Source organism: Nipponia nippon, unplaced genomic scaffold, assembly GCF_047370975.1.
Source record: "Nipponia nippon isolate SJK-2023a ecotype South Korea unplaced genomic scaffold, ASM4737097v1 scaffold_4, whole genome shotgun sequence".
NCBI classification, from domain to species: domain Eukaryota; kingdom Metazoa; phylum Chordata; class Aves; order Pelecaniformes; family Threskiornithidae; genus Nipponia; species Nipponia nippon.
The window spans coordinates 124,321,907-124,337,731 of record NW_028262358.1 but is presented as its reverse complement, the minus strand read 5'-3'; the positions used below and the strand labels follow the sequence as shown (position 1 = coordinate 124,337,731).

Sequence of the window (15,825 nt, the reverse complement as noted above, 5' to 3'; positions counted from 1 at the left end):
TAGTTCAAAACTAATATTTTAAGCTGTGTAAAGTCAAGGAAAGTTGTTATTTTCCATCTTGTTTTTTTAAGCATATTTAGGAAATGTCATTCTTGGCTTTCAGAATCAGTTTCAGTTTAAACAGGAATGAAAACAGTTCCTTTTTTGGGCTTTATGGTGCCTAGTAAGAGCTTCAAAGGTTTACTTCCATGTTTTCTGCTTAGGTTTATAAACCAGAAATATAAGCACTCCAGCATTCGATTTCTCAGATACTATTGAAGGAGCTCAGGAAAGATCACGATGAGTTCAGAATATCTTATTTTAAAGACTGGAAGCGAGATGGTTCCAGTAAGTACTTAATTTAAATTACTTAAAGATCTCCTCATAAACAATATAGTTGAATTTATCCTAATAAATATTTCAGAATGGGGCCCTTCCCTTCCCCCCACTTACACAGCTCACAAATCTAAATTGAGTTATGTAAGAAATTACCCTTTCGGAATTTGGTTGACAGAGAAGAAGGGCGTGAAACCACATTCCTGCAAGGCAGCGTGTTGGCGGAGTGAGGGAAGGAAGGAAGCGCGCCGCCTTTTTACTGACCACAAAATTGTGTTTTACAATTTTAGCCAGTCTAAATGACAAAATAGTCTGGTTTAAATTTTGCAAAATTTTTTGTTTGGTTGATTGGGGTTTTTTTGGGGGATGGGGTGGTGGTGGTGGTTTTTTGGGGGGTTTTTTTGGTTTTGTTTTTAACCCAATATCCCTTTCTGAGAGGAACCATGCTATTAACTTTCATCTTCAATAACCCATGAAATCTAGGTCAGGCATTGCCATTAGAACAATCTGACTACATTAGCTGCTTGTCTAACCATTTCCATTACAAAGCACACACATAGCTTTCCCTAGCAATCATTAAAATGCCCCTTTAAGTATTTCCTTAAGACTCATTTTGCTGCGTGATGCCTAAAATAATTTGACAGCAGCCTGGCTGCTTCGGTGGTCAGACAAGCAGTGACCACACAGACCGATGTTGCTTCGCTGCTGCACTGCTAGCACTGTGCTGTCTCTGGTCATGCAAAAGGGCTGTTAGCTCTTTGGGTAGAGAATATAATTTCATTTGTACAGTGTTCAGCACAGTCAGGTACACCAGCATGGTTAGCACTTGCAGGTAAGAGTATTTATAGAGAAGTCAATCGAAAAATCACAGCCTTCTGACTGATACCGGCGTGGGTTTTTTCCGCTCATCTGAGGAGCAATGTTTCCTCCAATAAATACATGGCTTGGGAGGATCCACTCTGTAACACACAAATGTTTTTCCAAAGTATCTACTGAAAACTTTAAAAAGACTAATAAAAGCATATGACTCATTCGATGGGATTTCTGTCTCTGCGGAAGCCAGGACTTTTCTTCAATCTGTCAATGGTTTTCAAAGATGAGGAACGACACTCTGTAGCTGCAATCCCTGCTCTGCATAAAATGATGAAGTTTATCAGGGACCTGGCCAGGTACTCAGCGTCCAAATCAAACCGTAACAGTTCGCACTTTGGGAACCTCCTTCACTTCACTAATTAGCTCCAAAATAGGATTAATTCGTTATTTGCATTGCAACTCTGCTGTACAGGCAGCTGAGAACGCTGTTACAGTGATACACCGCAAGTCACAAAACACCCATTATAAGTTGGGTAAAGTTCCTCTTGTACTGTGGCTATTCAAGCCCAATGGCAGACTGTCGGATAAAGTTTTATACATAAAACTGTTGGGCTGATTTCACCGGTTTCTTTAATGCTAAGCAAGAAAGGTAGATGAATATTAAGCCAGCCTCTCATTAGTGAGGACAGCATCTGCAAATTACCCTGGAAAGGCTGGGATTGCATGCGATAGAGACACACACGGAGTGGGAATAAATAAGTTTAGTTATTTCTAAGACTAAACTAGCACAGTCTTTTCTAGCACCAAGATTACTGTGAAAAGAACTTACAATGGAAAGATTTGTAATTGTATTTTTAAAAGCAGCCAGCAGTAAAACATATAGGGCTTCTGAAAAAAATGGGAAAACGAGATCAACGGAATTAGATAAAACCAGGAGGCTAAAGGGTTGATAAAGGGCTGATAAGCTATTCCACTTCCCCTACATGACCTGACACCACTCTCCAAGCCTCTTCTTGCAGTAATATTTTTCACCTGGTCCTTTTGTCTAAAGATCCTCAACAAAATTAAAGACAAAGTGTTAGATCTTGAGATCTCCTGAACTCTTACTGGTTTCTCGGATTTGTGGAGAGACTCTGTATGACAGATATTTGTAGTGTTAGAACACACTCACTCCGCTTTGGCATCATAATTAACAGTTGAGAGCTGGAGAGAAAGATAGCCCACCATCTCATGGCTTCTACAAATAGGCCTCTTTAAACGAATAAATCCCTCCTTTGATCCTTAATTAAAAAAATGTTTAAATTTTCCCTTTTCAAAATAAAGCTTCTCTTCAATGAGCTTGTTTGTAAAAAATCCCAAAGCCCCAAACCTTTTGTTTGCACTTAACATAGCTGGATGTTAAAGACACAAAGAAGGTTTGCTTGAAAGAAGGCAGAACAAAAGTGTGCTTCTATTTATGAGCTACAGCTTGTGCTGTGTATGGCCATCGTCATCGTAGCTACAATGCATCAGACAGGTGCTAAACAGGAATTTCAGTCTGCTTGCTGGATTTGTTTAGAAATGGAACAGCATAACTAATTCTAACAACAACGCTAGAAATTCGTTAGGGAAGTTTCCACTCTGCTTGCTCAGACTATTACAGCCACATCAGGAACCCAAGCACACATCCCACCGGAACAAACTGAAGCAAGCTGCATGCTGGTTTTGTTCCCATCTTTGCAGAGAGCCAAAAAGCACTTGTTTAATTAGAGTAAAAACTCAGTGTAAATATATATTGAGGCAAAAATATGTTTAAACACTAAAAAAGTCTTAGCGCAAGGAAGACCATGAAATGAGGATTTACTTTCCTGAAGAAAAGCCCAGACGCTATTTCTGTTATGCCATTCTGATTTTTATGTAGCCCTCATGACTGTACTATTTAACATCCAGTATCTGTGATGTTTACACCGGGGGGAAGAGATAAATCGTTTCACAGCAGTCATGCTAAAAGGTTCATTAAAAGACAGTACTGAGAAAAATGAAGGCTTGTGGTGTCAAGGGGTTACATGAGCAGAGATTTTATTTTACTTAAGCATTTAAGTCAACCTTGTTTTCAAATCTCCTTAAGGAAAACATCTTTTTTAATCTCCACTCCTCTGTATAACCTGCAAGTAACTTTTTCTTTTTCTTTCCACACGTGCAATCAAATCAAAATTCAAACAACTTCTAAAATCATTGCTAAGAATGGGTGGGGAAGCAAAGCAGAGTATTCAAGACAATAAAATCTAGCCAGAGCACCCACAAAAGTAAGAGGACAAAAAAAGGCTGGTGGTGCCAAATCAGTTTCTTCCCAGATGATATCTTTCTACTAAGAAATATCTCAGTTGCTCCTTGATAACAATAAAACAGAGCACAAGGGAAAAAAGGCAACTTGGTAAGTTAGCATTTCTACAAGACATGGTCACAAAACAGCCTGGCAGTCAAATGATGAAAGAGAAAAATTTTAACAAAATGACAGGTTACAAAAATGAAACTGAAATCATCTACATGGGACACCTAATTCAATAATCCTTTAAAATCCAAGTCAACCAAGACCACTCAAGCTGTACCAGGCAAGATAAGAAAAAGAAAGACAAGCCACCTTTACTAGCAGGCAAGCTTTTTAGAGATAGAAGTGGCTACATTTGTGCTTGCCACTCCTTCAGAGCACGGGAGAAATCCAGATGACGACTACACCTAAAATCAATCTTGCATTCCCAAGATTTTTTTGTCAGCAGGCTACCACGCTTTACGGCCACTGTATCTAGGAAGTGGGGAAAAACAACAAAGCAAAAGCTTGCCTTCTAATTCAACACACATAAAACTCTTATTTAATAATTTGTTTTTTTCATTTAGACCTTACAGAACTTCTTCCAAGCACCATCATGATACACTCTTTTTTCCCCAAAAAATAATACCAGAGTCCTATGCAGTACAGAAAATGATTTAACTGCTCATTTCACATGAATATGATGTACAAAGTCTTCTGACCTGTTCCTCAGACTGTAACCGGGATAATGCTCTGCAATTATACTCTGCTGACAAAAGTGGATTATATTAACAAATATATTAGACAATTAGGAAAAGATAATCAAAAAGTCTTAATCAAAATCTTTAAAGCTAACTATGCCAGTATGTAAAATTCAGTTGCATGTGGCAATAGCCCAAATTAAATTAGCCCCAAGGTTGTGTGTGAAGCTGTATGCAAACTGACCCATAAAAGATAATGCTTATTTATTTATTTATTTATTTATTTTTAAAATTCCTTATTCTTGAGGCCATTACAGGTCAGCAGAAGACAGGGAAAATATTTATTCTGTAGAGATACTAATGGCTTACATCCAGCTAATTTTCCAAAGACAATTACGGTTAACACCAAAAGCAGAAAACAAGGCAAAAGAGCAGCATTCTATTTCATTGAATGGGACTCTTCTCACCTTTTCCTCCTTTTTATTTCTCTTTAAAAAAACGAGATCAGAGTACTTACTTTAAGTAACCAAGTGAGCACAGAATCACGATAAGGAACAAATTTGTTCTTGTTCTTGCCAGCAGCCTGATCTGCCAGGGCAGAAATAACCAGCCCAAGAGTTGTGAGGGATCTGCACAGAGAACACAAGCAGTCATTAACAAGTGTAAATATTCATAAGTCAAATGCATATTCAGACAGTCCCTTTCTCTCCAAAAAATGAGTGCTGAGGAAAAAGTTCCTAGTACAGTTTTGATCATTCTTCTCTCACAGAAGTGCTACTCCTTGTTTTCAGCCTTAATAATCACGTCTTCACAATGCAATTATGTGGTAGTTGCAGGAATATAGAATGAAAAATGCCGACCATTTTAAGTAGGCAGAGAACTCACTCAAACGTCTAAGAGTATTGCGTGTCACAAAGAGAAGTAGAGAGATGGGAAGAAGAAAACTGACTACAAGAGCGTATATTGACTTTATCCTATTTTACAAGTATGCTGTATTTAGCAGTCGTGATTGTACTGATGAAAAAAGGAAAAGAAATAATCAGAGTCTTACTTGTTAATGTTGCTTCCTTCTTTCAGCCTGTCTCCTGCAGCACCAGTCTTAGTTGCCCTTTCACTGCCTGCTAAGTCCACCAGACTCAGCTTGCCCACCTTCTCACCTGACGTCTGCAGAAGGAAGCAGAGAACAGCTACTGTTAGTTCACTCACATTGAGTTACGTTGTTTGATGTATTTTCAAACAAGAATCAAGCTTCACTTCTTGGTGTAGACTCTCTGCAGCTGTTCCAACACCTTTGAAAGTCATCGGTCTTGAACAGTATTCTGTGTAACTTACTAGCTGCTGCTTCAGAAGCAATAGGAGGATTTGAAGTGAAGTCAGATACACCAATATCTTCAAGACACCTCAGAAATCTCCAGAGGAGAGGAACACAGGGCACATTAGTAAAATGGTAAACCAAGAAAAATGCTGAGGTAGTACAGGCCAAGGAGTAACACAGACAGACACGGGGTCTACAATCCCATCTTGAAAACAATCTCCCCAAAATCTCAGATTTTATACCAAGTTTCTTCTGTTTTTCAGAGAGTAAGAATGAATGTGACGAGAAGCATGTTATAATTTACGAAAATTATTACAGTTGCTAAGTCTCTTATATCCTTAACAGCCTCCTAGAAAGCAATCCAAGTTATGCGACTATTTAAACTTGTAACGCAGATTTTGTTACAAATCCTTTTATCTCGTTTGACCCCAAAAGACATGAAACACTCCATGAATTTCATATGTCAATTTGAAGAGCTAACTGCCTTTGAGGACAGTTTGCTCACATCATGCTCTTCTGCAGCATCTACGACTTGAGCATCTCAGTATCACAGTTGTGAAGTGCTACGTTCCCCTAAATGAACAGGATAATTAGAATCAATATGCTTTCAAAAATGTTACTTTCAGCCTCTCAAAGTATAGTGTGATCATCAGGCCATACTGAAACGTGTCGTTTCCAGGACTGAAAGGACCAGCAGATGGGAAAACAGAGAAATCTGTTCCAGAAACTCACACAGTGGTCACTGGAAGATGCAGAAAAGACGGACAAGCAGAACTACCACCTTGCATCCAGGCTGACCATGACCACACAAAAAATATGTATGATAAGTATGCAGTACAGCCACAGCAAAAACAGAATGACAAACCATGGCAAATCAAGGGAGTTTAGCATAGTATGACTGCTGATTTGAAGAGCAAAGGGGAAAAAGAACAAATAAAGAAGAAGGAAAATTGCTTGGATAAGGAGATTGGTGGAGACTCAGAAATGAGGAGGAAAAAAATTCAAATGCTCATTATGCTTTACATTGTATTCAACATTTAGGCACATACATGCCTTAGGTTTGCTCCGTGGACACTCAAAATTTCTCCAAGGCTTTGAAGACATTAAAGAATAGCTCAAGCACAGAATCTATCAGCGAAGGTTAAAGAGTTTTGGTATAGGAGATCTATTTCCTTTTTAGTTTATCATCATTTTCTGTGAGGGATTAAATAATATTAACATAAATGTATTTCACACCCCCCTCCAAGGAATATTTACATATAAGGAAATGTAAAGAAAAATGCTTTCACATTTAAATCTTTTAGATATTTAATATATATACATAAAAATATTAATGTCATACAATGCAAAGCTTTTGAATGGGTGTTTCTGTTTATAAAGATGATAATTTATACATATTTGCATGAAATAAGCCCTTGAAGGAGATTACCAGATGTATACTCAGGTGTTCTTCTATTTTGCATCTACACATTATATCTTTAGTTTCTGCTCCAAGTCTGTACTACACACCGTTGCTTAAAAAGAAGTGTTTCTTTAGTTTAGATTCTAGGATTAGGAGATCCTCCCTGCACCCCCCAGCAGGTCTGCTGCAACTCGGGGCCTGCATTTTTGCTACCCATTTCAAAAAACACATTTCCACTTACAAACGTATCAAAACTGATTTCCCTGCATTGGGGCATAAGCACACGAGCGTTAGGAGGACTTAGCTACACAAGGCCATAGCTAACCCGATCCAGCGCCAGCAGTGCACAAGGGCAGGAGACTGTGACAAGTGACCTCCCGAGGTCCCTTCCAGCCAACATTTCTAAGAGTCTGTGAAATACATTAAAGCAGGAGACACACATCCAAGCTTGACATTCAGACCTTGTAACTTGTTTTACTTACCCCTGATTGTACATCATAGAGAGTGTGGGTGAGGATAATCTTGAAGACTGCATGGGACCGACTGCTCTCCTCATTCATGTTGGTTGCAGCCACTGTTCGAGATTTGTTGCCCTCGGACATCAAGGACTCGATGTCCTAGATACAATTTTCACAGCCATAAGCATATCTGCATTAACATTCTTTTCAATTATCTACTGAAACAATCTCAATTTTGGTAAAATACAGCAAGTATCTTTTGGTAAAATACAGCAACTATCTTCCCACTAAGTTTCCCATTGTTTATTCATAAAGTGTGAGAAAAAAAATATTGTGATCTCCCCTTTAAAAGACTAGAAATTACACAATGTTGTGACGTGTGTATTCATCCGTTACCTCTACCCAGGTATTAAATTATCAACAAAAATAATGCACCTGGCTGCACACAGCAATACTCAAAAGCAAAGGAAAAAAAGTGAGGAAACAGCAATTCATGTTTGAACACCGTAACATTTTAGCCTCAGTTGTCAAATACACGTTCTTGAAATCTGTAATACTGACACTAGGCTCCAAGTTTTATAAAACAGAACCACACTGAACTGCTCATTATATTCCCCCTACGTGTAACAGCTTATAAAGTCTTCTGATATGGTAAGTTGTGATAGTTGAGAAACACACAGCTCCCCTACTTCAGTGTTTTACAGAAATCCTGTAAAATAGTTAAAACTTTAGAGTCTTGGGCTTAACTTTTATTCATCTCTAGCTGGATGATGCTAAAAAAACCCAAAAACAATCAAACAGAAGACCACCACAGACCACTGTGACTCTGTACGCCGTATTACACAAAGCTGCTGGGCAACATGTAAAGGAAAAGCATGCAATGTGTCTTAACAGAAACCACCAGCGAGATGAACACCTGGAGAGACTGCAATAGGAGGGAATGCACCATTTTCATGTTTTGCTTAAGATGACAGCATTCCATCCCATATTTACTCATTTGTCCCACAGTACATTAATGCTTCTTAAAAATTAGGGCATTTTGAGAATGTATATATAATTATTAACTACCCAGCAAGCAAGTTTCATGCAATGTGCTCAGTATTTGCCTTGTAAACAACCATTAGTTTATAATTCCAGTGTGCCTGTGTGCTACTGTAAGTGAAATTACTAGGCAATAGCATGACAGCCAAAAAGTGACAAAATGTGGTACTGAAAGCCCGTCTCTGCTAAATCCTAGTTCTGTAATTAATCACGGAATGCTTTCTCATGGATACAGTGTACGCTCAAGTTTGGGAGGAAAGCTGTTTCATTAAATAGTTGAATTACTTCCAGAATTATTGAACAGCACAGGATGAAGATAAGTTTCTGCTCTTAATTCTGTCCTCCCCGGTGATCACAATACAACAATCCTACAGCTCTCTTGCCCTAAAATCCATGTTACTGCCATGGCGACTAGGAGTAGATTCATTTTCTCCTGCTTAAGGGACAGCACCCTTGCGTTTAGGATGTCAACACAAGCCTTTCATAAAATTGATCCTTACCTTGTAGCTAGCAACAGCTAGTTTGGATAGGCCATCTACGTAAGGACCATAAACACTGTGTTCTCTAACTTTTAATGACTGACGGCTTCTGGTTGGAAAAAAAAAGTTATTTATAAGCACATGACTGACTTAAGACAACATTTATAGAAAGTCAATTTCTCACTGACAGATCTCAAACATGATGGTCTTACAAATACCATAATAAAGCACAGAACAAGGACTATAATACAAACAAAAAAGCCTTATGTCTACACGTAAAATGCTGACATAGACATTTTTGTCACTTCCTAAAAGCTAGCATTAGGGTGAGTTTACTTTGAGCTTTTAGTCTCACTACTTTATTTTGATTTAAAATGGAAGGGCACCGAGATCAGGAAGAAGCAAAAGCCATCCTACGCAAATGCCTTAGATGGGATCCATTAAGGCAAGCTGGTTAGGAATGGAAGAGTGTGTGACAACTTATTACAGTGCTGTTGACACACCAATTACTTACCCTTTTGGGTCAAGAAGATCTCTGACTTTCTCATTGTATATCTCCATGTAGGATACTTCCACTTTGAAACTCTGCTCTTCATTTTCTTCTTTCTGAGCTCTTTCAAAGAGTCCACTGCAAAGTCTAGGGATTAATCCAGGCTGGTCAGCAGTACCCATCATTGTGTATGATTTTCCAGATCCTGTGTGATTGAATCTATAATTAGTGTACAGGCAACAAAGTTTCTTGCTGTGCGGAACGTGGAAATGAAATAGAGAGAAAAGGTAAAAAAAAAATTTGCATTTCAGTGAAAGATATCTGTGCAGTTTTCTATTTTAAAGCAACCAAAACACCATTTACCTAAAGATTATTTAATTAAAAGGAAAAACAAAACAAGAAGTTAGATGGCAACCCACTATCACCCACGTATGTGTCACAATGAGAAAAAGCAGTTGCACCAACATGCTCATTTTTACGTATTACATTTAAAATGATGATTAAGATTATTCCAACTACAGATGTAGAAAACACGAGTGATGCACTGAACTCAAGGACGATCACAATCATTCCAAAGATTATAATCTAAGGTGTGAGAAATAAGGGTAGCCAGCAGCAACAGACAAAATCCTATTTCTCATCCTGTTCACCTCACATCTAATGTTACAGAAGAGAAAAACATTTCTTATCTACAATACAAGGCATTTCTCCTGAAACAATGCCACAACAGCCGTGAAAAGTCTCCAGTCAGAACGTAACACATCTTTTGGGCCAACGATATTTTTTTGCTTACGTCCGGAAGGGACTCACCAGTTTGCCCATAGGCAAAGATGCAAGCGTTGTAGCCTTCAAAGGCATTCTGAAGAATATTCTCTCCAAGGCACTTGAAAACAACATCTTGACCTAAGAAATAAAACACACAAGCTAACATTGTAACAAAGCAACAGATTCCCCCCACCCCTTGATTTGGATCCTTCAATAATTAGGTAAAAACAAACAGTTAGTGTTTTCCTGCTGTTGGTGCCCAAATAACATATTTAGCATCCAGTATTTGCTCCCTCTACAAGAGCAAGAGCATCAGCCAGTAGACATGCTCCAGATTTATGCTACTGTAAAAATCAGAAGCTGTGATTATCATGGATATACCTGTATGTGCTTAAAACAACATCCTATCAATGGTCATACTCAGAAGTTTTATCAGCAGAAAATCTACTACCAGCTGCAGAATTTCATCCACCGGCGAATGACACCACCTCAACATATGCTCAACCCATACATTTTAACAACTGCCTTTTGATTTTAATCTAGAGCAATTAGTGGAGCACTAGATAATTTTGCTGTGTATGTACAAGGTATTAAATAACACAATGAGGAGATTTTTGCAGAGAAGGAGTCACAACTATGTGGGAGATGATATAGTATGAGACATGCATTAGCAAAATACAGGATATATCTCTTCTTTGTAACTGACCCAAATCTGTAGAAACAGCTTTTCGGCTCCTTTTCCAAACAGAGGAAGAAATGCTTAATATACTTGGGTATTATCTATTCAAACAAAACCCCTACTTTCAGAATTTCTTTTACAAGCAGAAGAACTGAAGTCTGAACAAGACATGGCAGAACTTTATGGACCGAAAAGTCCTCTCAAATACGTTAATGTTCCTGAAAGCTTTTCCTTTTCTCTCATTGATTGACGTCCGTATCTTTACATCCAAGTCCACTCAGAATTTTATGCACGCAGAATTCCCCATCAAAATTACTAATAGCCGTGCTGAGCTAAGCACAGCAGAATGGTTTTGGACCCAACACTTCCAATGTATAACAGACCATAATATAAGTGACATAGGCGCCTCCATTACTTTGAGAAACAAAAACTTTACCTTCCTGCGTAATTTGTATGGCTGAAAGTGTCACGTTTTTCTCAATTCCTCACTAAATTACTATTCATTAGTTATTTGTATAGAGAAATTAAAACCTAGAAGCATATGCATCTTTTATTTTTCTTGTGTTTTTTTTTTTTTAATAAATGTAAACAAGCTTAACTGATTCCCAATTTTAAGAGAGAACAAGTATGAAAGGTACAAAAGATCACAAGCGTGGTAAGTCCAAATATATTTCACATTTTACCATAACTATTTGCCAAAATGTGTCATAATAATACACAGAAAACTTTTAATTAAATACATTACACATTCTCACCAGACCGTATGAATTCACATTCCCCTATATTAAATTAGGCTTTTTTTTAATACTTCATTATTGAGTTCTCATACGAGGCCAAACTCCCATCAGCACTGTGAAACATGAAAGTACATATAGCAATGTTCCTCAAATCCTGAAAAGAAATTGACTCGATGCTTTTAAAATTATGGACTTGGAACAGTATTTTAAATAGGGATGTAAATATGAGTAACCCGTTCTTGTGATGGATTTCAGAATTTCCTACGCTGCAAACAGGCAGCAATGCCTATTGCTATTATCTTCTTTAGAGAAGAGAAACAGGAATAATTGAAGATTTTCCTTTTTCTTTTGACAGCAAGCAGTCATACAGGGGGAGGCACTTCGTGCCATACGGTCTGTGCCCTGGAGCAAATGTTGTATTTTAATTAGATCGCTTGCACTTGGAGACAAGGAGCACAAAGCTACAGTAAATATTACCTGCGTATTTTTCTTTGACAGATTCATCCATAGACCAAAAGCAGTGATCGTAAGCAAACACCTGCAGGAAAATAACCAGGAGGACACCTTATAAAAACTGTTGCCAAATCAACACATTATCCAAATTTTGACAGCGCTGTATCATGTTGGCTAACATCACGCTCCTCAGGGCCATTCTGAACATAATACACATTCCCACGAAATTACTTGTTTTCTATGAGTTCGAAGCCTAAACAAACACTGCATCTTCCTATATACAAGCCTGTTCCTTGCTTTTATTTCTTCCTTGTTTTTATTTCTTCCTTTCTACTGTAAGAATCCTATTCCATGCTCTCCAAAAGCCCTCCATGTGACAACCAAGTGGATGTCAAGGAGCTCTCCTTATCTTCCTTTAAACCCATCCTTGCGATTCATTTCTCACAAGACTTTCTATTTTGCAAACTGACAGATGTCCCCTGGCTGTTTCTGCCTACCATCTTCCCGTGTCTCCTGTCTGCATAAATTAAAAACATGCCTTAGGGTAGGAACCTCTTTTCATAGAAGAGGAGTACCTATTTATATACTGCTGACAAACAGAAACACTCGTCACCAAAGTCTAATGCTTGTAAAGAACAACATAGAGCAAATGAGTTTTATCACGAGAGGAGTAGCACTATCACCTTTTTAAATAGAAAATTTTCAGTTTTGTGGTCAATCCATTTAGAGGTCCACCGGCACCTTTCATCATGAAAGCTGTTCTCCAATAAGACAGTGCATATTTCGGGACTTGAGGCTGCAAAACCAGGCATTTGCAAAAACAACTCCCCTGGATATGTATTTGTAAGGAAAAAAAATTCAGGGTAATATCTGACCTACCTTCACCCAGGCAAAATTTACTCTGTAGGATATAAGGAGCACAATGTGTTGCTCTTTGGCTGTTTATGTCTCCCCTAAGCTTAATGAAGGCTGCTCTTTCCCCTTTAGATATCCCGTATTGCTACGTAGCTAACGTTTGCATCGCTTCTGATCCTGCTGGCAGAGCAAGTGCACTATGTCAGCATCTCCCATCCACCTCCTGAACCCTCATTCCATTATTTCTGAAAATTTCGTTTTACCTGTTAACGCATTTTCATGTCCCATTTTAGTGAAGTCTGTTGTCTATACGCTAAAGGCACTAACCATGAACTAGCATCTGCATAAGTAATCAAACTCAACATTTCTTAACTAGTAAAGATTGTAGGAACAAAATATATTGCATCTTATATACGTTAATAATGAGAAAACCCTGAAAAGAAATACCGAGTCTACAGTGAATTACCTCAATTACAGCATTTCCTAACAGATCATATCATGGAATCGGAAAAATCATTTAAGGACCCATGGAGCAATAAAGAAAATCTTCCTCAAGTATTTATACTATCGACAATAATTAGAAAAATTATGCAAGAGTCGAAAATCCATATTACCAGCACATCCAAACTTACTACCTATGTTTACGAAAATACTTAGTACAGCAAAATCCTTGAAATTTAAATAACTTATCTTCAAAAATAAACTGCTTTTTTTTTCCCTATACTACATTAATGTCCCAGCATCAAAAGATAAAAGTGGTTATTTTACATCCTCTAATTGAGGGAACAACAGCCTGCTTATTTAAAATTAAGGTTTTTTTGGTTCTTTGAATTTATTATTCAATTAAGCGTATTAGTATAACATCCTACTCCTTCAGAGCATTTAATAAAACATCATTGGCTATATGACCACATCAATGAAGCTGAATCCTGACATGCTCAGATCGAGATAGAAACCTGCATTCCAAATACAGAATCACGGGATCTTAAGCCCTAACAACAAAATGAGTTTGCTTTAACACAAATACCAGAAAACACTTTTAAAAGCCCACAAATAACAAGCAGTCTTCCATTCACAGTCTGTAATGCTGAGTATGTGTGCTCTCATTTGTTCCTGTGACTCATTTTTTGGCACCGGCTGTACAGTGCTCTTCGGCAGCAAGGAGATGCTTCGAGTTTCTTACTCAACAGCTGATCAACTACAGAGCTGTTTTTCGAAATGCTTTTAGTATCTGGATAACCCAAGACTGAATAAGTGATATGACAATTTTTCACGCGCTGATTTAACGTTCAATAAAAGCCCTTACCTTTGGTTGGGTCCTACTGTTCCCCGGAGCATCAGGAGCAGAAAGGATTTCGTATAGGGTTGGGGTAAGAAAAAGAAAGACAAAAGAAAAATAAAGACTGTTAATTGTAGTGATTTCAGCTTACTTACTCTATTATTAATACCTCATCACTGGCACACTGTATTTAAAAAGTTAATTTCTCTCCTCCGATCTCCCCTCGCTTACAGATCCCAAGTCATTTTATAAACCAATGTTTATCTCTTTTCAAGAGTAAGATTTGAGAGGCTGCTCTGAATAAGTTGATTTTGAATTCAAAGCCACTGATTTTCCTCATGCTGCCACCATCTCTTCCTCATTCCCTCCCATTTTTTTTTCTTGTGACACCTCTCTCTAGTTTTGTGAGTGCCACTGTCTCTTAAAAACAAACTACCCAAGCAACGTAAAAATTTCCCAAACCACTTGAACAGGAACTTCAGGAGAGTTATTCAAGAGGAAATTTCAGAGTCCAACTCTTGGACTTGCCCAGCTCAGTTCTCTCACGGTTGCTGGGACAGCAGAGCAAACATTTGTTTCCCTAAAAGAATGAGCAGAGAATAGCAATTCCTTTAATCTGTTATGTGCATAATTTAAAGGTTTGTATGGTCGGGGTTTTTTGGGGGGGTGGGATTGTTTGTTTGTTTTTTAAACAACAAGTACAAAAGTACTGGAGTGACCTCTAAAATAACAGCACAGCATCAGTCAGTGCCCCGACAGCAGGTTACGCAGTCTTCCCACATACAGAAGACCTGAGAAATGCAGCAAACACAACGATGAACCGATATTCTCCTTGTCCTGGACCTTCCAAATGAGATTAGGAAGCTCTTGACATCAGTAACAAGTAAAGTCTTGTGACAAGCGTCACTGATTTCTCTTGAGCGGAGCAGGAGAAAGACAAGGCAGCCACGTAAGATTACTCTCAGAGCTCTTGCTGCTCCTGCGGGTTGAGAAGCGAGTTTAAAAATAGTAATTTCTCAGCACTGTCTCTCAAAAATGATTATTTATTAAGCAAGTCCATCATCTCTTTTTACTCAGGCTTGGATCTAATATCCATCCCTTTGACACAGCAGGAACGACGGCGACTTTGGACAGCAGCTGACGTGACCTGCTACGCAGGATGATTATTTAAGCCGAGGCTACCCCATGACGGCCATGTCGCAGGGTCGTTCAAGTAAGCAATAACAACATGACCACTTTTCCCCCTGCCATCTGGCTAAATTTGAATAAAAGCTCTCCCAAGGTCCTTGGCAGCACGCTTGGGGCAGACTCTCGACGGTCCCTGTTGCTCGTGGGTGGGTCGTAGACATGGAGGCACTTGGAGGGAATCTCCTTCACCAGGGCTTTGATCCAGACACAGAAGACACCAAAGAGCCTGTTTGGATTGCTCCAAGAGAGACGCAAGAGCGTTCCATTGGCTTTCTGTGCTCTGAAATGCTCATGGAGCATCTTGCTGAAGGACTTCACTGGAAATTGCTAAGAGGCTTTTAGAGGTGCTCCTGCCTACAAGGCAGGCTTACTCCTGTTCCTACAGGAAGATTGTTCTCGTCGTAAAATGAAGAGAAGAGCAAGCCTGGATTCTGAGTTTGGGTTTAGCACTCAGAGATGTGACGCTGCCCTTAATTCAGCAAGCAGTTATGCTCATATTCCCCAGCCTAGTTCCAAGGCAGGACTGCGTTGTGATAATGCAGTTGATCTTTCCAGCCCTCAGTACAGC

General features: G+C 38.7%; 1 protein-coding gene across 2 annotated transcripts in view; it reads right to left on the bottom strand.

The window, feature by feature from the left end:
• KIF13B (kinesin family member 13B) overlaps nucleotides 1-15,825 on the bottom strand; it is a 131,785-nt gene that overhangs the window by 66,633 nt on the left and 49,327 nt on the right. The window contains exons 3-10 of one of the 2 annotated variants that reach the window (XM_009467372.2): nucleotides 14,097-14,112; nucleotides 11,960-12,020; nucleotides 10,112-10,204; nucleotides 9,326-9,506; nucleotides 8,833-8,920; nucleotides 7,316-7,450; nucleotides 5,168-5,280; nucleotides 4,634-4,745 (exon numbers count right to left, since the gene is read on the bottom strand). In XM_009467372.2, coding sequence (XP_009465647.1) covers nucleotides 4,634-4,745; nucleotides 5,168-5,280; nucleotides 7,316-7,450; nucleotides 8,833-8,920; nucleotides 9,326-9,506; nucleotides 10,112-10,204; nucleotides 11,960-12,020; nucleotides 14,097-14,112 — 799 coding nt within the window. The remainder of the gene's footprint in view (nucleotides 1-4,633; nucleotides 4,746-5,167; nucleotides 5,281-7,315; nucleotides 7,451-8,832; nucleotides 8,921-9,325; nucleotides 9,507-10,111; nucleotides 10,205-11,959; nucleotides 12,021-14,096; nucleotides 14,113-15,825) is intronic. The other variant, XM_087774768.1, reaches the window with a different exon arrangement.